This window comes from Ammospiza nelsoni, chromosome 30 (assembly GCF_027579445.1).
Source record: "Ammospiza nelsoni isolate bAmmNel1 chromosome 30, bAmmNel1.pri, whole genome shotgun sequence".
In the NCBI taxonomy this organism is placed as follows: domain Eukaryota; kingdom Metazoa; phylum Chordata; class Aves; order Passeriformes; family Passerellidae; genus Ammospiza; species Ammospiza nelsoni.
In genome coordinates, this window is record NC_080662.1 from 219986 (window position 1) to 244855 (window position 24870).

General features: G+C 56.9%; 3 protein-coding genes across 7 annotated transcripts; 1 reads left to right on the top strand and 2 right to left on the bottom strand.

Moving 5' to 3' along the window:
- The first annotated feature begins 85 nt into the window (after positions 1–85).
- LOC132085423 (cytoskeleton-associated protein 2-like) lies at positions 86–8327 on the top strand. 5 transcript variants are annotated; one of them, XM_059490894.1, is made up of 8 exons: positions 86–175; positions 2937–3001; positions 4949–5127; positions 5411–5670; positions 6409–6564; positions 6888–6951; positions 7555–7702; positions 7792–8327. In XM_059490894.1, exons 4-8 carry the CDS (start codon positions 5542–5544, stop codon positions 8051–8053), a joined length of 759 nt encoding a protein of 252 aa, XP_059346877.1. In that variant the 5' UTR covers positions 86–175; positions 2937–3001; positions 4949–5127; positions 5411–5541; the 3' UTR covers positions 8054–8327. The 5 variants fall into 5 exon arrangements, with proteins under 5 accessions (XP_059346877.1, XP_059346878.1, XP_059346874.1 ...); XM_059490895.1 differs by having other exon boundaries at positions 5414–5670; XM_059490891.1 differs by having other exon boundaries at positions 5487–5670.
- On the bottom strand, positions 8192–13716 carry LOC132085422 (cytosolic purine 5'-nucleotidase-like). Its single transcript, XM_059490890.1, has 18 exons — positions 13316–13716; positions 12850–12923; positions 12647–12764; positions 12473–12568; positions 12296–12387; positions 12148–12205; positions 11941–12034; positions 11776–11829; positions 11591–11674; positions 11395–11436; positions 10827–10934; positions 10610–10676; positions 10355–10525; positions 10130–10181; positions 9987–10047; positions 9689–9865; positions 9473–9574; positions 8192–9372 (listed from the first exon to the last, which is right to left on the bottom strand). The coding sequence occupies exons 1-18, from the start codon at positions 13699–13701 to the stop codon at positions 9325–9327; spliced, it is 1884 nt and encodes a 627-aa protein (XP_059346873.1). The 5' UTR covers positions 13702–13716; the 3' UTR covers positions 8192–9324.
- Positions 13717–14335: 619 nt separating this feature from the next.
- On the bottom strand, positions 14336–23094 carry SLC20A1 (solute carrier family 20 member 1). Its single transcript, XM_059490831.1, has 11 exons — positions 22906–23094; positions 22314–22763; positions 22086–22226; positions 21902–21987; positions 20617–20713; positions 18962–19081; positions 17212–17460; positions 16580–17129; positions 16149–16334; positions 15814–15898; positions 14336–14993 (listed from the first exon to the last, which is right to left on the bottom strand). Exons 2-11 carry the CDS (start codon positions 22621–22623, stop codon positions 14832–14834), a joined length of 1986 nt encoding a protein of 661 aa, XP_059346814.1. The 5' UTR covers positions 22624–22763; positions 22906–23094; the 3' UTR covers positions 14336–14831.
- Positions 23095–24870: the final 1776 nt, after the last annotated feature.

Sequence of the window (24870 nt, forward strand, 5' to 3'; positions counted from 1 at the left end):
AAAGCGACCAATGAGGAGAGCCAAGCGCCGGCCGTGGCTCTGTGATTGGCTGGGCGGGGTCGGGGCGGGGCGTTGCCCGCGGTGATAGATGCCGAGCCGTGAGCGGCCGTGTCGTGCCGTCCAGAGCCGGGTCACGCCGTGCTGTTAGAAACGGGACACGCGCCCGGGACTAAAGGTATTTCAGCATTTATTATCATTTAAAATAAGGCCTAAAGCATGATGGCCTGTGGGCCGAGCAGGAACGTTCCCGTGGGGGATGCTGTAGCGCCGGCGCTGGATTTGTTTGAGCAGCTATGTCCCCGATGTTCCAGGTGGAGCGGCACGGATTCACTGGGTCAGATGTTCCTTTTTATCCTGTTTTCTGTCCGTTTGGATTGGTTTCTGTTTGGACTTTCATTTGCAGGAAGGTTTAAGGCACTTGATTGGCCATTACAGTTCTGTCCAGGCTGGCTCATGGTGCACTTTACTGAGGTGTGTTAGGGCACGGTGAGTACCATATTTCTTACAACTGCCCTTGTACAACATAATAACCAAACAAACAGTACATGCTTAACAATCTATCAACTATTTACAACTGTTTCTAAGCTATTTTTGACAGCACTACGGCACGGTGTGGGATGCTATGCCACATCTAGCCATGCTGAAATAAACAGGACAAGTAGACTTCTTTTCTTTTTTTAATGCTTATATTAAAAAGTGATCAGCTCGGGATTGGGCAGCTCGGACGGATCTGCAGCTTCCCGTCGTCTCTCCCAGGGCGACTCAGACAAGAGGGATACACACAGTTTTGTCTGTTAAGGACAAAGCTGAGGGTCTAGTCCCAGTGAGAGCTTGTAAAGGCGTCGTGATCCTCCATCGTTGCTTATTTCTGCTCCTTCCCGTCCGCTCTCGGCGCCGGGGACGACTCCCGTGGTCAGGGCGAGAGGGACTCCGGAGGTGTTCCGCAACTCTGCAGGCTCAGCACTCTGCTCCTCACGTCCAGACATCACTCCAATCTCTCAACTCTTAGGTGGCTCGTTGTTTTTGGGGTTTTCTCAGTACGTTTGGAGCAGGGGTCCCACACAGCATGCTGGTCCTTAGAGTTATTTTGCACATCCCTCCCCTCCAAAGTCTCTTCTCCTTCACTGTTCGGGAGGTACCCTTCACTGTCTCAGAGAAGGGCCATTAACTCGCCCCAGCCAGGGCTTTTACTGATACAAAAACAACTATTAACAACAACGACCCGTAATTACCGTAACAACAAGCAGAACTTCGGCAGCAACAGTGATAACCTTTTTCTCACAGAAAAATTGGCAGAATTTTTGTTCATAACTGCTATACTGCACCATGCTGTTCCACATGGATGCTCAGATTTTAAGATTGGTACTTGGTACGACCACTGAAAATTAGATCTGCCTCTGCGAAAACACAGGGGTTAAAAACCAGAGGTGCGCCCCTGGGAGCTGTCTTGGGCTCCTGCGGTGAAAGAGGTCAGAGCTCTGCTCTGCCCAGCTTCTGCTGCTGGCTGGGGGAGAGGAGAGCCGCGTGGCCTGGGGGAGGTGCCCTGACCCGGAGGGGCCCAAGGGTGGAGGAATGGAAGGAATGGAGGAGCACCAGAGGTGTTCTGCCCGGCCCCCGCCTCGGGAGACGGAGAGAGAGAAGGCAGCCCGTGCTTGTTACCTTGAAATTCCATAAACGTGCCTGCAGCAGGGCCGCACGGCTGCAGAGAAGGACTGGGGGGGGAAACTCCCGCAAGGTGTCCAGCCGAGTATAAGTGCTTTTAACCCCTTTGTGGATAATGAAAACTTAGCAGAGCATTACCCTTCCCCTGGAGAAGATATGAATTTAGAGGGTGAAGAAGGAACTGAGTAAAGGAGAGGAAGGTCTGAGCAAGAGAGAGAAAGAAGAGCCCCAGGGGGTGGAAAGGGTGATGGAGTGGCATGTGCTGGACGCTTTTTGTATAGCTATGGACTTTTTCCGTGCGCTGCAGAGGCTCTATTCAAGGGGGACCCGGGCCTCCGAACCAGGAGGAGTGCAGTGTGGATACCCCTCGGCCCCAGGGGGTGCTAAAAATATGGGGGGGACAGATGTCTCGAAAGGAGAGACTGTGCCTTTTGGAGTGGGACAATGCATCCTTAAAAGACAACCCTCGAGACAGCTTGGTTCCAAGTTCGGTGGTGAGACCACTGAACATGGAAAGGAAGAAGATACCATGTCTACAAGAAGGACTCCTCCCTTTTGGATGAACTGAGAATTGCGTGTTCTGGAGGGTGGTGCCAGACTAAGAGTTGGTGATTTTGGAAGATGTATGGTATTGGGAATTTGGTGGCGGGAGGAGAATGCTGTTGTAAGATTTTCATTTTCCTTGTGTGTTTTTTCTTCCACGTGCAGTCTAGTTAATAAACTTTTTTTTTCTTTCTTTTAAGCAAGAGCCTGCAGTTCTTATTCCAGGTCACATCACATCTCACAGCAGATACCAGAGAGAGGTATCCTCATGGGGCGCTGGCATTGTGCCAGGCTTAAACCATGACAGTATCAAATATCTAAATTTTGTCTTAAATATATTTTTAAATAACAAATGCATATTTATTAAACTTTGCAGAGGAGAACTGTATGCCTACACTTGGAGCAGGCAGCAGCACAAAGTACCAGGCGAGAGACTGGCAGGGGATTGGCAGGTGCTGTGAACAGTGACCACCGTGCAGCTGTGGAAGGTGGGGGAGCCCTGCTCTCACCCCCCCCAGTGCCAGCAGGCCGTGCTCCTGGCCCCATCACACTCTTCTCCTGCTCTCTCAGTATTCCTTGACGGGTTTTTGATTTCTAAAAGCTGCTCCTAAGCTCCTGTGTCTCAGACAACCAGCAGTGGGTTAGATACTTAATTCCTCTGCTTTTTTTTATGGCTGATAAATAGCCTGATAATTTGTTAAATAACCTGGTAACTTGTTGGACTTTTACAGACCCTTTTAAAGCACTGGACGAATCAACCGACTTCACCCTCAGGACGGTCTCTAAACTCAAGCATGTAAGTAGGAAGCTTTTGAATCTTTCATGCTTTAAGTGAGTGGTTGCTTAAAGAATGACTGGCAAAGGCCAAAGCAGGTTTAATATTAAAGTGAAAGCACAACAAAATTCATTGTCAAGCTTCACTTTACTTACTGGATGGTTAAAGCACATAGAGAAAAAGCAAGCTAAAATCTAAAACCAATCAATCTGAAACCAGAACACAAATGTTCCTCCAAGTACAGCAAATGTGAGAGTTTGCTGGCTCACTCAGCAGGAGATGCTGGTCACAGCCCCCAGCAGTCCAAGAGAGCTCAGAAGGTCTCACTCAGGATCACTGCTTAATAGGGTCACAAGAGAACGTACTTTAGTCATAACAATTTTTTATCCTGGCTGCAATTCAGAAAACTTTGAAAGCCACATCCCCAAGTCAGGGTCATGAGATCCTGACTCCAAATGGGGGACATATCACAGATTGCTAAATAGCTGACAATTAATCAAACTAGGTGTTTGATTAATAGGGTCACAAGAGAACGTACTTTAGTCATAACAATTTTTCATCCTGGCTGCAATTCAGAAAACTTTGAAAGCCACATCCCCAAGTCTGGGTCATGAGATCCTGACTCCAAATGGGGGACATATCACAGATTGCTAAATAGCTGACAATTAATCAAACTAGGTGTTTTTCAAAGGAGTTTAGCTTAGGAGTTAGGAGTTTCAGTTTGGGAGACTGCTCCTTTGCCTGTGTCCCGGTGGCTGTTGTGTTATCGTTCTGTTGACAGCTGCTTTGCCATGTGGCAATCACATATCCTCTGAACAGAGAGAGGCATAACTCTCCCAGTGGCCACTGAGGACATGGAAAGGCCTGTGAGAACACGGAGGTCAGAAGCAGAGGACTCCCAGGAAAGCTGTCTTTGGTTCCGGTCAGGGAAAGGTTCAGAGCTGCCCTGCGCAGCTGCGGGCCGGGCGCAGGAGGGGAAGCCGTGCGGCCGGGTGAGGTAGGGCCTCGGACAGAGAGGGGAGGTGAAGAGGCCCTTGCAGGATGGAAGGGTGGAGAGTCGTTGGAGAGTCATCGGGCAGCCATCCCCACCCAGGAAAGAGAGACAGGGAGAGCCCGTGCCTGTGCCTGTGCCACCCTGGAATTTGATAGCAGGTCGGCTGAGAAGGAGAAGGGGAGGGTGCGCTCGGCAGGGCCGCGTGGGAGTTCTGGACAGGCAGAGCTTGAGATTTTTAACCCTTTTCTTGGATGACTGAAACCTTACAAATGCTGATCCTCCTCCTAAATGAGAAGAGAGATAGGGATGAATAGCAGGAAATGGGCAAGTGTGATGCAAGTTTGTGCAAGTGAAAGATGTCCAAGAGAAGTTGAGAAGAATTCTAGGTGGCAGGAGATGATGGAGTGGCCTTTGGCTGGACTTTTCTTGTATAGCCATGGACAGAATCATGTTTCCTGTGACACAGAGACTGCATCCAGGGGGAGGCAATGGCTCAGAGCCAAGAGAGTTCAGTGTTGAGACCCCTCGGCCCCAGAGGGTGAAATTTGGGGGAGACAGGTGTCCCAAAGGGGAGAGACTGTGCTCTTTTTGGAACTGGACAAAGCACCCTTAAAAGGAAAACCCTGGAAGCAGCTCTGGTCCGTGTGCAGTGGTGAGAGCATGGACGTGGACAGAAGATGTCAGGATGGCAGATGTTCTCCGGGCAGTGCCACGAGTGACATGGTAACACACAAAGTTTCAACTGGGTTTCCAGGGGAAGCCTATGGCACAAGAAGGACTCCTCTCCTCTTGATGAACTGAGAATTGATTATCTGAAGGGTGGTGATGGACTGAGAGTTGGTGATCTGAGGGGCTCAGGCAACTGAATTGAGAGTCCAAGGTTTTGTCTTACTGTGATGCCTTGGGAACTTGGTTGGGGGAAGGAGGAATGTTTGGAAGGTTTTCATCCTGAGTTTTGTGTGTCTCTTTTATAGAACCATCAGACTAAAGAAGACCCAGATCTTAATAAATACAGGAAAGCCTTGCAAAAATAAAGAAGCATGTCACAAAATACAAGTAACCAGCCTTTGCAGCTTAAACCAGAGCTGCCAAAGGCATGTGGCATGCACGCTCGGCCTTATCCACGGACTCCAGAAACTACAGATGAGCGCAGGTAAGGGGCAGCTCTGAGTGAGCCAGCACCATCCTGCTGGAAATGGAGTCCAAAGTCTTTTATGAGCAAAAGCTTGTGGGGGGGTTGATGGCCTGAAAAAGAAGAGGTTGGGGATAATGTTGGGTGGCACCCTGGGTTTCTCTCCCACCACTTCAGTAAGTGCAAGGAGAGTGTGTGGCCACTCTCCTGCTCCAGCCTCAAGGCTTTGGCTTGAGTGTGACTTCCTCTCCCAGTCCCAGAGCTCAGTTGTGTTTCTGAGATGGATATACTGATTCTTTTTAAGCAGCTGAAGTTGGCTAAAGGAAGACTCCGAGGACACCGTCTGCTGTGGTAACTGTGATTTCTCTGTCCTTGGACAGGGAACAGCTGGAGGAGTGGTTGGCAGCCAAAGGCAGGATATACAAGCGGCCGCCGATGAGGTTGCTTCAGAAGCAGGCGGTGATACCATCCTGCAGAAAGGGCAAGCCAACCGAGGAACAAGAGCAGCACTTCCGAGCCCAGGCAAACAGCATATTAACTGAGTGCCTGCAGCTCATTGAGGAGGTGAGAATAGGGAAGGAGCTGCTTGAATGAGCTTCTCCTCTCCTGAAGCGTGCCCGGGGACGAGGCCATTTCCTCCTGTAGCTAAGAGGGGTTGGTAACGAGTGTTCAGTGGCAAGAGGGGAAACATAGGAAAATACAAGTGCTCATAAAGTTATGGGTAGGCCAAAGGCAGGCAGTGAGCTGTCGTAGGAGTCCTTGTAAAATATATGAATTGTGTAAGTGGCTGTGCCCCAATCCTAGTTGTTCTAAATGAGCTCCAGCTGTGATGTACTTAATTGGGCTGCAGCTGTAGGAAATGAAGATAACTGGGATAAAAGGGGCTGGGCTTTCTGCTCAGGGAGAGCCTTGGAGGAGCCCTGGGGAAGAAGCAGGGACAACACTGCTGGGAAGAACTGCTCATAAGGTATGGGACTCTAGAAATATAATAACAGCAATATGAATACAATAGTGAGCTGACTGGGAGACGGCAGAGACCAGACCAACACAGACCACTAGCCCTGCTCCATGGTTTACTGGCCCCAATTATGCCAGCACTGCATTCTCTCCTTTGACACCCCTCTGGAATACTAGACCAAATTATCCAAGGGAGAGATAGGAGATTTGCAAAGCCAGACTTTTGAGGGCCTCCTCCTGGAGAGTGCTGTGAGCTGTGGTCAGGTACGGTCTGCTTCCTCCTGGTGTACACACTCATCCATGCCACGGACACCTTTCTTCAGACCATTACCCTTCTCCTTGCAGGGTGTCCATGCGGAGGAGATCTCAACAGTGCTGTCCCTTGTGCCCCAGGCAGAGAAATTTGCCAAATTCTGGATCTGCCAAGCAAAGCTGCTGGCCCGGAGTGGCCCCTTTGATGTGTTGCAACTGTACAGAGAAGCAGCTAGCACTGGGGCTGAGGTGAGTGTTCCCTGCCTCTGCTCTGGAAGGGTTCCACAAGATCCAGGGGCTGGGTTTTGGAATGAGTTTAGAAGCATTAGTCACTGGTGAAAAAGTCTTTTAGAGCTGCCAGTCCCATTCCGTGCTGCAGGATGTGCCCATGCAGGGTGGGCACCTGGCCAGCTGGGTGCTGATGGATCCCACTGGGCAAAGGGGAATACTGCAGCCTCTTCCTATCCCCAGCACAGGCTGAGCAGCAAAAGCCTTTCCTCCCATTCATCTCTAACTCTGGTCTCCATTCCCATGCCAGACCTGCCCTGACCCATGTTCTGCTTTTCCTGTAGCCCGCTGAAGATCTCGGAGAAGCTGCTCAAAGTATTTTGAAGGATGCAGGCCAGAAACTGGCAGGTAACCTGAGCATTGTGGGGTTGATGAGCATGGGCGCTCCCTGGTGTTGCAAGCCTGGAGGCAACACGGTTTACAGTCTGTCCCAGCACCTCGTGTCCCTCTTAAGGAGTGTGGTGAAACTCTGGAATCCTGATCTGAAAAATGGGACACTGTTCTTCTGCCTGAGCTTGGGAGGGTCCTGGCCCTGCAAGCCTCTGCAGGCAGGCACCTTGCCCCTGTCCAGAGTGCCGAGGTGTAGCCCCTAGCCAGTGCTGCAACTGTGCTGCCTTTTTCTGTAGCAGAGGTGGCCTTTGAGTCCCAGTAAAATATCTGTATTGTACTTCAATATCTGTCTGTAGGCCTTGCCCTGGTAGGTCCCAGTTGATCTTGATGGGCTGCAGCTGCAATGTCCTTCATTGGGCTGCAGCTGTGGCTAGTGAGGGTAGCTGGGATAAAAGGGGGTGGGTTGGCCAGTCAGGGAGAGCCGTGTGGGTGCCCTGACTAAGAAGGAGCAACATGCAGAAGAAGGAGTCTGTGCTGTGAAGATCTACAGCCATAAGAAAACACCAAAGGAAGGTATGGGACTCTAGAAATATAACAACAACACTTTTCTTTTTCTGCCAGGAGCAAAGGTAGAAGAAGTCACTCCTCGGGTGCCTACCACACCTTGTCCCGCTGAGAGGCATCCTCTAGAAACAACTCCAGGCCTGGTGGGGAGGCACATGACCTCCCTCCCTGCCTCAGTCAAGCTGCTGGTTACATCAGCAACCAGGTAAGGCTGAGCCTCCTGCTCCAGGCAGCACACACCCTTGCATGCCCGTGGTCCTCTGCAGGGTTTACCTGAGGCTCTTCTCTCCACAGAGGAAGGGAATTGCCTGAACACGGAGAATTTAAATTTCTAACTCCTGTGCGGCGTTCCCTGAGGATTGAGAGGGCTCGGAGTTGCTATCCAGAGATGCTAAAGGACCATGACCCTGTGGTGTCAGCCCTCAGTGAGATCCTGGCTGCTGAGGAGGAGACTCGCTTCCTCTTCCGGAGGAACAAGGCTTTGCCTGAAGTAACAGAGCTGGAGGGCTTGAGTTCATATCCGCCCAAGAGCCCCCGAGGGTTTGCATCGAAATAACAATCAAGTTTTTAAATTTTGTTTTTAACATGTTTTTAAATAATGTTTTAAATTTTGTTTTATTATTTTAACACATTTTTAAAACAAAATTTAAAACATTATTTAAAAACATATTTAAAATACTAAAATTTTAAAATATTTAAAATATTTATTAAAATATTTATTAATATTTATAATATTAAAATATTTTAAAAATTATTTTTTTAACACATTTAGAAATGTTTTAAAATTTTTTTTAAACATGCTTTTAAATAAAAAATGATTATTTATTAAACTTTGCAGAGGAGATGTGTGTGCCTACACTTGGAGCAGGCAGCAGCACAAAGTACCAGGCAAGAGACTGGCAGGGGATAGGCAGGTGCTGTGAACAGTGACCACCGTGCAGCTGTGGAAGGTGGGGGAGCCCTGCTCTCACCCCCCCAGTGCCAGCAGGCCGTGCTCCTGGCCCCATCACGCTCTTCTCCTGCTCTCTCCCAACCCCAGCCTTGGCTCAGCATCGCCATTGAGCCAGGGATGCTGGCAGAAGCCTCAGAGCAGTTATGGCACGGGGTGGCTCCGCTCTGTGCAGTGCTGCTGGCCTGGCCCCTCTGCAGAGCGGGGGATAGCTCAGGGCTGCCACCTTCTCCCTAGGGGCTTGTGCTTGCCCCAGCTGCTGGACAAGGACTGGCAGACTGCCCTTTGTCCCCAGCTCTCAGGTGCAGGGACAAAACAGTTTTCTTTTAAAACCAACTTTATGTCTCTGCAGTGCCAGGAGTTTTGAGGGCGTTTTATAAATAGAAAAGGGTAGAAAGAAGAAAAGAGGAACAGCAGGTGCACAGGGCTCCCCTGGAGCAGGTGTCACCTGCAGAGCCCCACCCCATCCACCCAGCACTGCGGTGCTCATGGCCAGGCCCAGAGGCTAAAGGGGCAGGGGGCTTTTGGTGCTGGGAGCCCAACTGCTGCAGTGGGGCTGCCCGTTCACCCTGGTGCTGGATGCCCCCATGCTGGCAATGAGCTGGTGGGAGAGGAATGAGTTCAAGGGGCACCAGGCAGATATGAATTAAACGGGCAGAAGCTAGCAGACTTGGGGGGGGGGGGAGCCTCTCCTGGCTCTGGGCAGAGTCAGGAGAAGGTCCCAACTGCCCAGGGACAGGGGACAGATGTGACAGGGACCAGGAGTCAGGGCCACCAGCCATCCTGTGTGGCCACCAGAGGTGGCAGCTGGCCATGAGCGCAAGTGGTCCATGGCCACTGAATGTCCTCCCGTGGGCAGCATGGCAGTTGGGGTGTGCTCAGGCTTCTCCATCATCTTCCTCCTCCCCACTGGAGTCCTGGGGGACCTGAGGCAGTGCAGAAAGGGGCTCAGTGGGCACAGGACCCCAAGGGCGTCAGCGTGGCAGGATGCCCGTGTCCTTCTGCCCCTGTGCTCCTGCCACCCACCTGCTGGTGAGGGTCACCATGCTGGGCCAGCCAGGGAGGAAGGGCAGTGCCAGCATCCCCCGAGTCCCGGTGAGAGTGCTCCACTGTTGACTCATGAGCCATCTGCGGGGGGGGACAAGGCTCACAGAGAGAGGCTGGCACCAGCCCCATGCCCGCTCAGGCAGCGAGGGAAACTGAGGCACAGTGGGTGACCAGCAGGGCCTGAGGGCTGCCTACCAGGACAGGGGGAGCCCGGAAGAGGTAGCTGAAGGGGTAATAGAGGAAGTTGATGAAGGAGGCAGCGTAGAGGTCTGCGTAGCGCATCAGCTGGTTGGCAAAGAGCGTCTGACGCGAGCCACAGCGGAACAGGCTGCCCATCTTCCCATAGCACATGTCCATCTCATGTGTGACTTTCTGTGGGTGCAGCAGGACGGTCAGGGCAGACAGCAGCTCCTGGGGGGCCCTCCACAGAGGAATTTGTGGCAGGGGGGTGAACTAAGCTGTGTGCCAGCAGGCACAGTGCCCTGGCTGTCACCTGGATCCGGCGCTTGATGGAGCTGATGTCTGGGCGCTCACTGCTGCCACTGTCCAAGTGCCTGCAACGGAACAGACCCAGCTAAGGGCTCACCTGGAGGGTGTGCTCCCACCCCTGCCTGTCTCCCACCCCAACCAACTCACTGGTACAGCTCGGCCAGGAAGAGATCCAGGCTCCGCAGCTCCTCAAACAGCTCTGCAAGGGCAACAGGGCCAGCTCAGTGCAGGGGCATCACCCACTGCCCAGCACGACTAACAGAACGTCCGGGCATGGCCCACTGAGGCAGTTTGGCCATCCAGGGGTGTAGGAGGCTCCAGGCACCTCCCCTTGCATGGTAAAGTCAGTGTCCCCAGCCCAGCACTGCTCACCACTCTTCTCTGTCCAGACCTGCAGCTCTCGGGCCAGCTCGGGCACCACCAGGAAGGTGCGCCAGCCCTGCCGCTTCTTGGATTTCAGGATGTCCCCAAAGATGTGGTCCCCCATGTAGAGGATGTCCTTGCCCTTCACACCCAGGAGGTCACACACCACATCTGAGGAGCCTGTGACAGCCAGGGGTCAGGGTGGGGGGTGGGCACATCCCCCTTACTGCCCGCAGAGCCTAGAGAGCCCAGCTGGGTGCTTACCACCAGAGTACACAGCACAGTGCTGCAGGGGGCCCGTGTACGTCCCAATGCGCAGCTTCCCCGTGTCCTACAGGACAAGAGCACCCCAGGATGGGGACACTGTCACCTCTGCCTGCTTGGTGGCCAACTGGCCGTGAACCCACTTTGCTGTGCCCACAGGAGCCCCTCAGGGCCCAATCAGTGCCCACCCCTCCTGCAGCAGGGGAGAGGTGCCCACCGTGTCCACTTGGCGCAGGACAGTGCCCTCAGCAAAGAAAAGGGGCTTGCGCGTGTCCACCACAATCAGGTCGAAGTAAGACCTCCAGGGCCGCCGTGGGACATCAGCCTGTGGACGGGGAGGGGGTCACAGGAGGGTGCTGATGGCACCCTGTGCCCCCCCACCTGTGGCTGGGGCTCTCTCCACAGAGAGCAGCAGGCACAGCTTTCCCAGGCACTGTGCTGGGGGAGGCTGTAAGAAGATCAGAGAAAAGAATGATCAACAGCTCTTATCTTCACTTGCTGCACCTGCTGTTGTGAACATGTGGAATGTGCTGTGGAGATTTGTTTAACAAGGGGTGATTTCTTAACTGGCCTGTGGTGATGTTGTTTGGATTCAATCTGGAAAAAGCCGTATCGGACTGTCTGGACTGTCTGAAGGGTGATGGGTTTTCTCACAGTATAATACAGTATAGTATAAGAGAGAGATTGATCAGCCTTCTGGAATCATATAATCAATGCTAATTATTACCCTGTTCAGGGGCCTGCTGCTACAATACCCAGGCAGCCCACAATGGGGACAGACTCACCTTGTCCTCATTGCTGAAGTCAAACAGGTAGGACATGATGGCCTGCAAGGACATCTGGCATCATCACTGCTGCCCCCAGGCAAGGCAGACCCTGCCAGTGCTTCAGCACAGCCCCTCTGCCTCCCCCATGCAGGGCAGGGGGGACCGTGCAGGGCAGTTATCCACGCAGGTGGGGGACAGGGACACCCCTACTCACGTCAGTGTAGGTGTAGTCACTGTTGGTGGCCAGGAAGACCTTCCCCACCTCCTTCATGCGACTCAGCAGCAGCGGCACACGGGGCTAGTGAGGGGCAAGTCAGTGAGGGGGAGCGTGGGGGTGGCAGGAGGAATTGACTGAGGGGGGCAGAGTGAAGAGGGGTCCCTAGGGTCTGTACAACTCACATCCTTCACCACATATTTCTCCAGGTTCTCCAGCGTCTTCTCCTTGAGGCAGCCCTGCAGGAGGAATGGGGTGGGGCTGGCCAAAAGCTCCCAGGGGGTGAGTGGTGGGAAAACCCCAGCACTGCCAGCACCCACCAGCCCAAGCCCCCTGCCCCCTGCACCCACCGAGAGGTGGACGTGGTCCATGGCCTCGCGCACATCCTGGAACATGCTGCGGAAGGACATGAAGAGGTTCCCGTGCTTGTAGCCAGTGTCACAGCTGCAACAGGCAGGAAGGGAATGTGAAAGGGCTGCCCTGCTAAGGGAAGCTCTCCCCAAGATCGACACCTGTCTGATCCAACACCAAGCCCCCGCCCACCACCTCCCTCTTACTTGACATATCTGGAGCAGTTGGTGAAGAAGTCCACGAGACAGGCATAGAGGTGGGCCTCTGTGAGGGAGGGGGCCGTGAGAAGGGGTGCAGGGCGGGACAGCACCCCAGGGTGGTGGGAGGGCCAGGACAATGGGGGCTCTCACTCACCTGTGAGGTTGAAGAGGGTGTTGAGGATGTGGAAGCGCTTCATGTCATCCCGCTGGATGAACTTGTTGGGGTAATAGTGCAGGATTTCGGCTCTGGGGAGGGAGCATGGAGCTGCACTCCACCCTGGGGGACCTCCAATGCCCTCCTGCCCCAGGGGTGGTGAATTCCCAGACTCACCCCTTGAGGAAACGGAAGCCATGGGCACAGACCAGCAGGTTCCCGTGGGAATCCACCTTCAGCAGGTTCCCATACAGGGCATCGAACACCAGCCCCCTGCACCATACAGCTGTCAGTGCTGGGGGGCTGCCTTGCCCTCCCCTCCCGTCCCTGGGACCCCCTCCACAAACTGACCGGGTGGGGAAGGTGGGGTCATATTTGTAGGCCAGGATCTCAGGAGGGTACCCGATGGCAACAAGGTGCTCCAGCAGCAGAGCGAAGGCCAGCTCCTCATAGTCAGGGGACTTGTACACTGCAAGGGGGAAGGGGGATGTGGGCAGGGGCTGGGGGAATCCCACCACTGCCCCACCCTGCCTTAGGATCCCCACAAAACGCACTGGCCAAGGTGTAGTCCATGTCAAAGCCAAAGCACTTGATCTTCTCCAGCGCCAGGCTCCGGTTGACAAAGATCCTGGGGGAGACCACGGGGAGAGTTATGGGGTGAGGAGAGGTTTAGGGCTGGGGGTGGCACAGAGGAAGAGATGGGGTCGTGTGTCCCTATCCCAGTGCCTGGTCAGTGCTCTCTGGGACGGTTGTGCACTCATCCCGGCCCAGGGCCCCCACAGCAAGTTATTGGAGCAGAAAAACGGGCTGTGGAGCTGGAGCTGCTCCCACCCCAGCATGTCGACATGGCAACCAGGGCCTCTGCCCCCTCCCGCTGCGGCAAGGGTCCCGTACCTGAGGCCCGGGGCCCTTGCTCGGGGTCCCGCTCCCCTCCCCACCTGTCCTCCCGCAGCCCTCGCCCCGCATCCCCGCTGCTGCTGCCCCCGGGTGCTCGCAGTGGCCCCGCGGTCCCCAGCCCACCGGTGCTGGCAGTCCCTCCGCAGGGCCCGGGGGTCGCCCTGCCCGGGGCCCCGGGCCGCCGCCGGGCCCCGCTGACCCTCGCTGCCCATCGCCACCAGCTCCGCCGCCGCCTCGAGCCGCCGTCGCTTTAACAGGGGGCCCTGCGGAAACGCCCTCCCGGCCCCGCCTCGGGCGGCACGGCTGGCACGGGGCCGAGGCACCCCGGGGCCGTGACCCCCGGCCGGGGCAGCCGTTGCCCCGTGCTCCCCCCGGGCTACGGACACCCCTTCCCGTCTGTGCCACTCACACGGGGAGCGCTCCCCGCGCCCCCTCACCGGGGCTCGCTGTCCCCGCGCCCCCCGGCTGGGCCCGCAGCCCCGGGCCCTGTTTGCCCAGCGGCGAATCATTAACCGGGGTCAGGGCCCGGCCTCGCCGCCGCCCCAGAGCCGCCCCGCGGAGCCGCCCCGGCCTCACTCGGGGGGATCGGGAGGATGGGGCACGCCCGGCCGGGGGACACCCGGGGGACGCAGCGACCCCCGGGTCGTGGCTGCCTCACGGCCCCACACGGCACCTCCCGAACCTTCCGTGTGCTGCCCCAGCCCGGGGCTCCCTCACGGCCGCACTCAGCGCCCCCCGAACCCTCCGTGTGCCCAAGGCCCCGGCCCCTCTCCCGGGGCTCTTGCGACACCCCGAAGCCGCTGACGCGGGGCCCGGCCCGGCCTTGACCCAGGCGGGAGGGAGCAGCCCACGGCACATGGAGGGGCTGCGGAGCAGCTGCTGTGCCAGGGCTGTGAGGCACGGATAAGGCCGGACACACAACCACACATCTCCCCACAGCGGGCTGGAGCCGCCCCCAGGTGCAGGGCGCCGATAACCCCAGCGCAGGGCTGTTTACCGCCCCTCCCGTGATACAGGCGGCACGTGGGGCTCTTATCTCTGTCCCCAGCTCCCTCCTGGGGCTCAGGGCCAAGGCAGCGAGGGCTGTGGGGCAGCATTTGGGGCCCCCGCAGTGTCCAAAATCCCCAGAACCACAGGCAGCACTGGCATCCCAAGGAAATCTTTATTAAGTCCGAGGTAGCAGCAGTGACAGGGGGCCAGAGGGCAGCTCCCCCGGGCCCCCGAGCAGGATGGTGTCCACAGCACTACGCAATGGAGGCAAAGCTGAACACTGCACAGCCTGCAAGAGGGGCACCCCACGACTTCCCGGCCCTTTGTTCCAGGGCAGGCAAGGACCAACCTCTGTCCTTCCCCCAAAAATCATTGCCAGGGGATCGGTAGAAGTGAGAAAGTGGCCCCCAGTAACTGCTTATCTACAGCTACAGCAGATCAGGAGGGTCACCTGGGGGCACATACAGCCCTGCCAGTGCACCCCCACAGTGTTAGCGCCAAGACAGTTATATTAAAAAAAAAAAAAAAGATACTTCAGTGACAGCACTATGCGCAGATGGGCGCAGCTGCCACCCCACAGCAGGCAGCCTCGGTGCCTCCTCGAGGGAGGACAGCAGTGGGAAGCAGGAGCAGCGGGACCCTGGTGCCCTCACACCTCCAGGACAGCGAACTTGAAGACAGCCATGATGGCAGCGCTGATGAGGCCGGCGATGGGGACGGTGACGAACCAGGCCATGAAGATGTTTCGGAAGAGGCGCCAGTCCACCGCCTTCCTGGAGCGCAGCCAGCCCACCGAGACGACTGAGCCCACCTGCACGAGGAGCCGGGGCACATTCAGCACCAGAGCAGCCCTCTGCATCCCCCAAACACGCACTCCTCCACCCCTTGGGCACAGCCCTGGGTCCTGCCCCGGCCTGTGGGCACCGCACAGAGCGCAGGCAGGGAGTGCAGGGCAAGGAGCTGCCAACCCAGAGGTGTCAACGACATCTTTTCATAAAAATCCTTTCTTTAGGATTTTTCCTTCTGGGAAGTTGAGGCCCCAGAAAAGGGATGTAAACAATGGTTATCTGCTGCTGCGGAATGCAACAGGTGCACCTGTGATTGGCCCACGTTGGATGTGTACAATTAAGGGCCAATCAAAGACCGAGCTCTTTTGTTATTCATTCCTTTTTTATTCTTAGCTTAGTAGCTTCTGAGAACTTTCCTTCTATTCTTTTTAGCACAGTAATAATGTAATATATATCATAAAATAGTAAATCAAGCCTTCTGAACATGAAGTCAACATTCTCGCCTCTCTCTTCACCCTGAAAACCCTTGCAAGCTCTGTAACACAGAGGGGTGACGGGACCAGGATCCCGCAGCACTCGGGTTCCCATGGCCTCTTGGCAAGAGCCTAGGGGACCATGAAAGGGGTTTTGTTCTGCCATCACCTCCCAAGTGCCCCAGGGGCCCACCCCGAGGCTGGGCAGCCGCTGTCACCTCACATTGAGATGCAGGCGGCAGAGCTGGGAGCTGACAGTGGCCAGTGGCCCAGAGTGGGGCCTCCCACACAGCTCAGCCCTGTGAGCACCAAGAGCTGGGAACTCTGTGCTCACACCAAGCCAAAGCCATGCCCCTGGTAGCCCTCCTACCTTGCAGTGGGTTGTGCTGATTGGGAGGCCGACGTTGGAGGCAATGACCACCGTCAGCGCTGAGGCCAGTTCGATGCTGAAGCCACTGCAGGGACAGAGAGCAGATCGGAATAGGGGCACTGGATACCCCAAAACACCGTGGGCTCAGCTCAAGGCAGCACTGCTTGGCTCTGCAGCCCCTGGATGAACCCCCCAGGATGCAGCAAGGTGTTGGAGCCCCACACACCCCAGCTCCACCACTGAAACCCCCAGGAGAGAATGGAGAGGGGCTCCTGGAGCAGAATGCAGCTCTTAGGCTGCACGGAGCCTCCCCTCTGCGCCATGGTAGCCCTTACCTGGATGGTGTGATGGGAGTCAGGTCCTTCCCCATCGTCTGGATGACTCTCCTTCCCCAGACCCACAAGCCAATGCAAATCCCTGCACCCCCATAGAGAAGCAGCCAGATGGGAGTTGCCACCTTGGTAGCCACATCGCCCGTCTGATAGACCAGGAAGAGTGCAACCAGGGGCCCAATGGCGTTGCTGGAAGAGAAAGAGGAACTGGTCTAGAGGGCCAGAGGCTCTTGGAAAGATAGAATATCCCTGGAAGTGTTCAAGGCCAGGTTGGATGGCACGTGGAACAACTGGGTCAAGAGGAACACATCCATGGCAGGGGGTTGGAACAAGGTATTTAAGGTCCCTTCCACCCCAAACCATTTTGTAATTCCATGATTCTGTGAGCACTAGCCCCAGCTAGCAGCCTCCCTGGCTCCCACAACTCCACTGACCTGACATCATTGCCACCGTGAGCAAAGGAGCCAAAACAGGCTGTGAGGATCTGCAAGAACTGGAAGAGCAGAGACACCTCAGGCTTGTCCTGCTCGTGCCACTCTTCCAGGGAGCCGGTGCTGCCCTTGCGGTCAGCAGCCCCCAGCTCTGCCTGGGCTGTGTTCAGGTCCACGTCTGCAGCCGGGTGTGCGTCCGCCACCGCGTTGCAGTAGCTGGTGTAGCTGTCCATGCGGACCCTCTTCTTTGTGTCCACCACAGACCAGCTGAGCTTCTCCCCCTCCTCGACGTCCCTGGCCCGCAGAGAGTCCAGGGGCATGCCACAGATGGCCATGGTGTAGGAGGTATAGCTGTTATTGCGCCGCAGGGGCTTGTCCCCAGAGTCCCCCATGCAGTCCCCCATCTTGGCCAGGTGCAGCTTGTGCAGCAGCTCCTTGTAGAGGCCGGAGTCCTTGTGCACAGTGTGGTACTGGTACTGCCCCCCTGAGCCCAGCTGGTGGCCCACTGCCTGGCTCAGGTGCACCAGGTTGCCGTTGGGCAGCCGCACAGCTCCTGCCAGGGGGACAGCGGGGTTAGCGCCACGGGTGCCTGGGCTGGGGGACTCTCAGCACCCCAATCAGCCCCTGCTACTCACCACTGTCAATGCTTGTTTCCTTCAGGTCGAGGCTGGGAAGCCTCTCCTGCTCTGGGGCCTCCTCCAGCTCCCCCAGGTTGAAGGAGACCATCCTCTCCTCCCCCGCTGCCCGGGGCGGGACGGCTGACCCTGCATCAGCAGCAGGGCCCTTGGCATCTTCCAAGGCCATCTTAGCCTCCTCTTGCTCCTCCTTTGGGCAAACATTCTTCTCCATCAAGGGGCTTTCAGAAGGACTTGATTTTATCTCTCCTGCAAAGAGGGGCAGCCGCCATCAAACCCCTTTCCACCACTGCACCGAATGCCAGCAGCAAGCCCACACCCCTTGCCACTCAGATTTATGGCAGCCAAATAAAATTTACAGCTCCTCCACATCCTGAACTTTGGAAACTGCTGGACAGTCACACCTTGTCCCGGGCACAACAGCCAAACCATCTAAGCCAGCTCATACCTTATTTTTAGACACCCCCACCCACACGAGGTGTGGTGAACACCATTATGGGGCTTTTACGTCGGTAATGTCTAGTGCAGAGGTTCCTCTTTGGGCCATGTTTGTCCCATCTCTGTGGGCAGTGGGATGCTCTGGACCCACTTCTGGAGCGGCTATGACCCCTGAAGCTGACAGAGAGGCGCCCAGAAGAGCCCAGCTCCTCTACCAGCCCAGCAGCTCCAGCCTGGGCTCCTCTCCAGCTTCCACTGGATGACAAACCCAAACAGGAGCTGGCCTCCACCCCCAAAAGGCAGCCTGGTTTCCTGTCCACCCTGGGCAGCCAAACCAGAAGCACCAAGCTGTGGAACCTGAGGCTGTTCCTCCGCCTCTAACAGTAAAAGCATGTTTTCTCCAGGTGAAAACATGAGGTCAGCTCCTTCAGACAACAACCAAAACCACCTTCTTGTCATAAACATGACCATTTCCCTGTCACTTTGTTTGCCTCAAGGGCTGGGTTGCGGCATCAACTCTCCATCCTGGCATCTAGTCCTAGCAGAGCTGTCTCTCCCTGCATGCCCACCTCCTCGCAGGGATGCTGTGGGCAGGCAGGGAGCATAGCATGCCTGACAGGCAGAAGAGCCCACCTCACCTCACTTCACAGGCAGGAGTTAACTTAAACAGCTGGAGGATTGTCAAGAGCAGCCATAAAGCTGTTAGTCACACCCCAATTACACCAGCACAACAGGGACATCCCCTCATCACCAACTCCCAAGGCCCCAGCCTGCACACATCATTGATATTCAGGACCACAGTTCCAAGTACTGCTCTGGAGGCAGAGCTCCAGGCTGATCCTTTGGATGCCTTTCAATAGAGTGTTTTGGGTTTTTTTGCTACAGGCAAAGGATTTCGTCAGCTTTAAACTTGTGATCTGCATCAGCCAGGCCAAGGATTGCTCAGCAGGTATGAGAAGATTAAAGGTTTTAACAGGCACGTTGTCTCTTGCCTTCTCTCTCCTCTATTAGAGTGGGACAAGCTGTCTGACACTGCCCACAGCTCCAGGAGAGACCACCCTGCAGATCAATCAGCCCCAGACACTGCTCAGCAGCACAACAGCTGCTCCTGGGGGGGTCTGGGTGCCTGGGTTAGGAGCAGGCAGAGCCCAGCCCGCTGCGTGCCCCAGTGACTCAGAGCAGGTTAATCCCCGAGTGAAGAGGAGGATTCTGTTAATAACAGCCCCAGAGCTAATGGATCTCCCACTGGGAAGAGAAGTGGGTTAGCCAGAGCGTGCCCTTCCCGAGGATTGCAGAGGGACGTGGTACTTACGGTCGATTTTCTTCTTCATTCTCGGACATACAAAGAACCAGACGACGAGAGCACAGACAACAGCACTCCCCGCCGAAATTAGGAGGATACCCCACAGAGGAAGTTTGTCAAAGCCCAGCACTAGGAAATAAAACAACGGATCTTTGAAAACCTCTGGGCAAAACCCTCCTCGATATACGACTTTGGTTTTCCCAGGCACAGGCTCACCATCACCTGCAACAGCCCTGAGCTAATCCACCTGCCAGGGAGAAGCACTGCTGGGAAGGGATGACTGACCTATGCTCTCAGCCCCACAGGTCACATTCCCATCAGCAGCTGACCCTTCACAGCCCCTTCCCCCAGCCAAGCCCTGTACAGTGGTGCAAGCCCCAGGCTCCACACAGCTCTTGTCTCCTCATTTGCTGCAATGTCAAAGGAAAAAACACCTCCCGGTGTGGCTGCTGCAGCGCCAGTGCTGCTTCCCTGCTCTGGAGAGGACACAGACGCTGGGCTGCTCCCGCCCTGGAGCTCTCCAGCCCTTGCAGCTGCTGGGAGGGCAGCTCTTTTGCTCCGGAGTCAACGGCAATTTAGGCTTCATGGCATCTGAGGTGATACACGACCCACTTAGGAGCATTCTCACAGGCAGCCTGACTTTGAGCAGAGGACTGGCATCACACAAGCCCAGGCAGGGCATCGAGTGCTTGTGACTATCCAAACCCTGCATTTGCTGCTGCAGGCAGTGCCTTATTGCTCCTGAAGCAGTCCAGACACCTCCAGCAGGCACAGGTCTGCCTGCAAACCCTGTGCTCAAGCAACCTAGAGCTCACTCAGCAGTTCAGGGCTCAGGATAAACACAGATCCACTTTGGACATTCCAACTGATCAAGTGATTTGGGAGCAGCCCCAGTGCCCCCAGCAGCACCACTGCAGGCCTGTCCTCCTCTCCCCCACGTTGCAGAGCCCAGGCAAGGGGAAGCTGACATCCCTCAAAAAAATTTTCCAGCCACTGTTTACAGAGCAAACCCTGCCAGAGCCAGCACTGCCTGCCCGCATCCCACCTCCAGAGGCTCCTCCACAACAGGAAACCCACGCTGACACCAGAAAACAGCTCAGGCCGAGTCATCCCAGCAAACAACGGAGGTGACGGAGCCTCTGGCTCTGCGGGCAAATCCACCTATCCCTGCTGAGCCCTCCCTCAGTCCTGCTCCTGACCTGTCCCCTGCCACACAGCATCCTAGCTTGGCTTTTCCACCTGAAGCTCAGACTCTGCAGCACACAGGCCAGCTCTTCTGGACAAGAGTAATTAGCTCGTTTTTAGGGACAGGATGAAGCAGGAGGCGAGCCCCATCCCTGCTCCTAGCCCCACTGCTGGCAGCCAGCAGATACCTGAGTTTTAGCACAGGTAAGAGAAGGGAAGGGGAAGCCATGTTATTGGCCAATCCTGGGAAGTCTAAGGAGAAAGGTCTGGAGGAGTTTAGTTTGAGCAGGTCTCTTTGGCTGGGCAACTACCTAGCCCAGACAGTGCAGGCTAGCCTGCCGCCTTCCGTAACCGGCACAGGCCAGCCGCCTTCTAGGAGATCTCAGCCCTGTAAAGCAAAAAAGGGGTAAATCGTGCATTTAATGGAGGCTTTGGAAAGAATTTCAAAATTCAGGTTGAAGCATTTGCTGTGCACTTACAGGGCGCCCCAGTGTACATGATGGAGAAGAGGTTGATTCCCACAGTGCAAGCGTAGAAGACGGGCAAAGCTCGCAGGCCGTTGGGAACAGGATCTGCCTGGAAAACACAGAGCAGTGCTGCAGAGAGGCACACCGGGGGCTGTGCAGCAGCCCAGGAGCAGCTCAGCAACAGATCCTCTCCAGAAGGGGTTTGTGCCCTCAGTCGCCTACAGACAACAGCTCCCAACAGCCTTTAGGGAACAGCCCCCAGTCAGACGGAGGGCAGGAGGTCCCACAAGGCTCCCCACAGAGCTAGGGCAGGCCCAGCAAAGGCTTCCAGCACTCCCAGGCCTGGAACAACTCATCGCTACCTGGCTTCTGAATCCTTTCCCTGGCTCCCCAAAGTGCCACCTCCACTTACATTTTTCTTTCAACTCTCCAATAACTTCCAAAGCTTTTGCCCCTTTTCAGCTGACTTGAACAAAATAAAAAGTCCATTAGTCACAAAGGAGCTTATTGGACCACATACCTGGCAGCATGGCCCTCACCCCAGCAGAAGGAGTGTTTAATCCCCACTGCTGCCCAGCAATTGGGATTTGGCATCAGGACAAGCACACCAAGCCTCCCTGAATGCCAAGCAGCCCGAGCACCAGGACGGAGCGTGACAGGGCCAGCCACGCTTTGGGAGGCTGGTTACACAAGGTTACTGTGACAGTGGTGACGCTGAGCTGTTCTAAAGGGCTGCCCCTGATAAGATCTTAACATCTCTTCAATTGTTAGAGGTAAAACTTAAAGGAATTTAACCTGAGATATGCAGAAAAGAATACTGGAGTTTCTCTGCATAGTTGGGGTCTCAGGAATGTGGTTTCCCCAGCCTCAGGAACAATTCTGTCCCTCCTAGCTAAGGAATACCATGGCTGTGGATAAATACCTTTACCTGCAGCCTACCCCATGGAAAAAAAAGCCCCTTACACCAGGATTTTGGAAAAGCCCATCTGACAGCTCTGGTCTTATCAATTCTGAGCTACTTCATTACTGGGAAACAGGGCTGTTCCTGCTGAAGCCAGGCAAGACAACTCCCACGTTTCAGAGGGAAGGTGATGCCCCAAACCCTCCAAGTCCACTCTGTGGAGTGGCCACGGGCCCCATTTTCTCAGTCTTCAGCTCCCAAAGGGCTCCCCTGATGCCAACACAGACACTCCAGGATGTGCCAGGAGAAACACTGGTGGCCATAAGCCAACCAACAAGCCTACTGAGAGCAGCCCAGAGCCCCAGAGCATCAGAAAACAGGGCAGACAGCCCTTACCTTACAGAGGATGAACCTCTGGACGAGGAAGAACAGGATAGCAGACATGATGCCCGAAAGAAGGGGTGAGATGAACCAGGACAACACTAGAAAGTGGGAGGCACAATCAGTATCCTGCTGCTGGAAAAGGAAGCCCAGGGACACACGGGGTCTGTGTCTGGGGTGGTCCTGCTGCTGCACTTACCAATCTTCAGCAACTCAGACCACTTGACACCTTCCTGCCCTTTGGCCACCAGTGAGAAGCCAATGGTGGCTCCAACGATGCAGTGGGTTCCAGAAATGGGGAGCTTCAAGAATGAAGCCATCAGCTGCCACACAGCAGATCCTGGAGAAGAAGCAGCCTGCTAAGAAAGCCATCACCAGGGCATCCCGGGACACAGTGCCCCTCCACCGTGACCTCCCCGCTCCTCACCGGACATGGCGCTGATCGAGCCTGCCATCAGCAGTGTGGAGTTGTACATCTCGACATCGATCAGGCCCTTGCGGATGGTCTCGCTGACCTTGGCCCCCAGCAGCACGGAGCCCACCGTCTCGAAGATGCTGGCCAGGATGCAGGCCTGCCGCAGGGTCACCACCCCCGAGCCCACGGCCGTGCCGAACGAGTTGGCCACGTCGTTCGCACCGACAGAGAAGGCCAGCACGAAGGCGATGATGAAGCCCAGGACCAGCATCCAGAGGAAGTCGGTCATCGGGGCGGCGGGCACCGCGGGGGTCGGCTCCATGGCGATGGGTTAATAAATTAGGTACAAAATTAAATAGAGGGATCGCTATAGGGCTCGGGGACACGGCGACGTCCTAGGGGCCCGTGGGTCGCAGGGGCTGGGGACCGGCTGCCGCGCCATGGTCCGCGCCGCTCCTCATCCTGCGGGAAGGACAGAGCTGAGCGGGCCGAGCACCGGAACCGGCCCTTCCCGCCGCCGGCAACGGCCGCTCCCGCGCGCGCCACCGCCCCCTCCCGCCGCCATGCGTGCGTGGGCCCGCCCCTGCCCGTCACCGCCGCTCACCGCTGCGCCGGGCCGCGCCGCGCTGACCGGAAATGCCCAGCCGCGTGCGGTGCCGCTCGGATGCGCTGCCGCCCGGGCCCCGCTGCCCTCCCTCGGTGCCGGTCGGTGCCCGTCGGTGCCGCCGCCCGGTCCAAGGCGGCCACAGCGCGCGGCGCCTTTAACACCGCCCCCCGCCCCCGCGTGACCGCGGCCCCGCCCCCGTCCGGCCCCGCCCCGCCCTCGCTGCCCATTGGCCCGCGCTCCGGGGGAAGGGGCGGGGCCGCGCCGCCATTGGGCAGCGCCGAGCACGGAGACCGAGCCCGGCCCCGCCCCCCCGCGCGGGCAGCGCGCCGGAAAACCACGTGCGCGCCCGGTGTGCCTCGGGGGGGACGGCACCGGAACCGGCACCGGAACCGGCACTGCATGGCATAGCATGGCATAGCATGGCCCGGCACCGGAACCGGCACGGCATGGCATAGCATGGCATAGCATGGCCCGGCACCGGAACCGGCACGGCATGGCATAGCATGGCCTGGCACCGGCACCAGTACGTCATGGCCCGATACCGGTACGGCATGGCATGGCACCAGGACTGGCATGGCATGATATGGCATGGCATGGCATGGCCCGGCATCAGCACAGTATGGCCCGGCACCGATGCTGGCACAGCATGGCCTGGCCGGGCACATCTGGCACGGCTTGCCACCGATGTGGACTGCTCCAGTGTGGCACGGGCACAGGCCAGCAGGTATGAGGGCCAAGGCTGGGCTGCAGCACAGCTCGACTCGCTTTGGCACAGATGTGGGGCTGGCCCAGGTATGGAACTGCTCTGCTCAGCTCCAGCATGACCAGCCTGTGCCAGCCCAGGTGGGCAGGGACCTACTGGCCACAGGGCTGGCACTCCAGTGTGCTCAGTCCCTTTCCAGTGTGGCTCAGTCCCTCTCCAGTGTGGCTCAGTCCCTCTCCTGTGTGCTCAGTCCCTCTCCAGTGTGGCTCAGTCCCACTCCAGTGTGGCTCAGTCCCACTCCAGTTTGGCTCAGTCCCACTCCAGTGTGCTCAGTCCCACTCCAGTTTGGCTCAGTCCCACTCCAGTGTGGCTCAGTCCCACTCCAGTTTGGCTCAGTCCCACTCCAGTGTGGCTCAGTCCCACTCCAGTGTGGCTCAGTCCCTCTCCAGTGTGGCTCAGTCCCACTCCATCTCTGAACTGGCATCACACACAGGCCTAGTGCTTGCACTGGTTGAGACCAGCACCGGCCCAGGAGTCCCCACCGGCCTGGCAAGGACCACAGGTGGGGACTGAAACCAGTTCCCCCCAGGATCAACCACAGCACCAGATCCACAGCTGAGTGTGGCAGCTCAGGGGATCCTGCGAGGTCCCAGGCGGTTCCCAGGAGGTCGTGTAGGGTCCCCCCAGCCAGGGTGGCACGGCAGCGGTGAGCCCCTCGGCGTGCAGCAGCTGTGGATGTGTGTGCACAGCCAGCCCCACATGCCCCGGCCCACACTGGGGCACACGTGTGCCCTGAGCTGGGGGAGCCCCTCTCCCCTTCCCATCTGGGGTGATCGTTGCCCAGCAGGAAGCACGGCTCAGTGCCCAGAGGCAGCCCCGGGGCAGGGGTCAGCCGGCACGGGAAGCTGGGGTGTGTGGCCAGGGGCTGTGCCGCCGCACGGGTCAGCAGCTGGGGCTGGCACACCACCACGTCATGGGGACGCAGTGCTGCAGGTGGCCCCTGGTGCTGGGGAAGCGGCCAGGCTGCCCCAGCCCTGCTGCATGACTGCCCCTGCGTCACCCGGGCAGAGTCCAGCCCGTGTCCCCGCGGGCCCTGTGTCCCCAGGGCCACGTGCAGCACTGCCTGCACAGAGCCACAGCTGGGCCTGGGGGAAGGAGGGATGTGTACCTCGGCCTGGGGACCCCCTGCACTCTCAGCTCCCCAGAGCATTAGCAGGCGTGAGCCCACACCTTTCCCCTGTCCCCACTCCACATTCCTG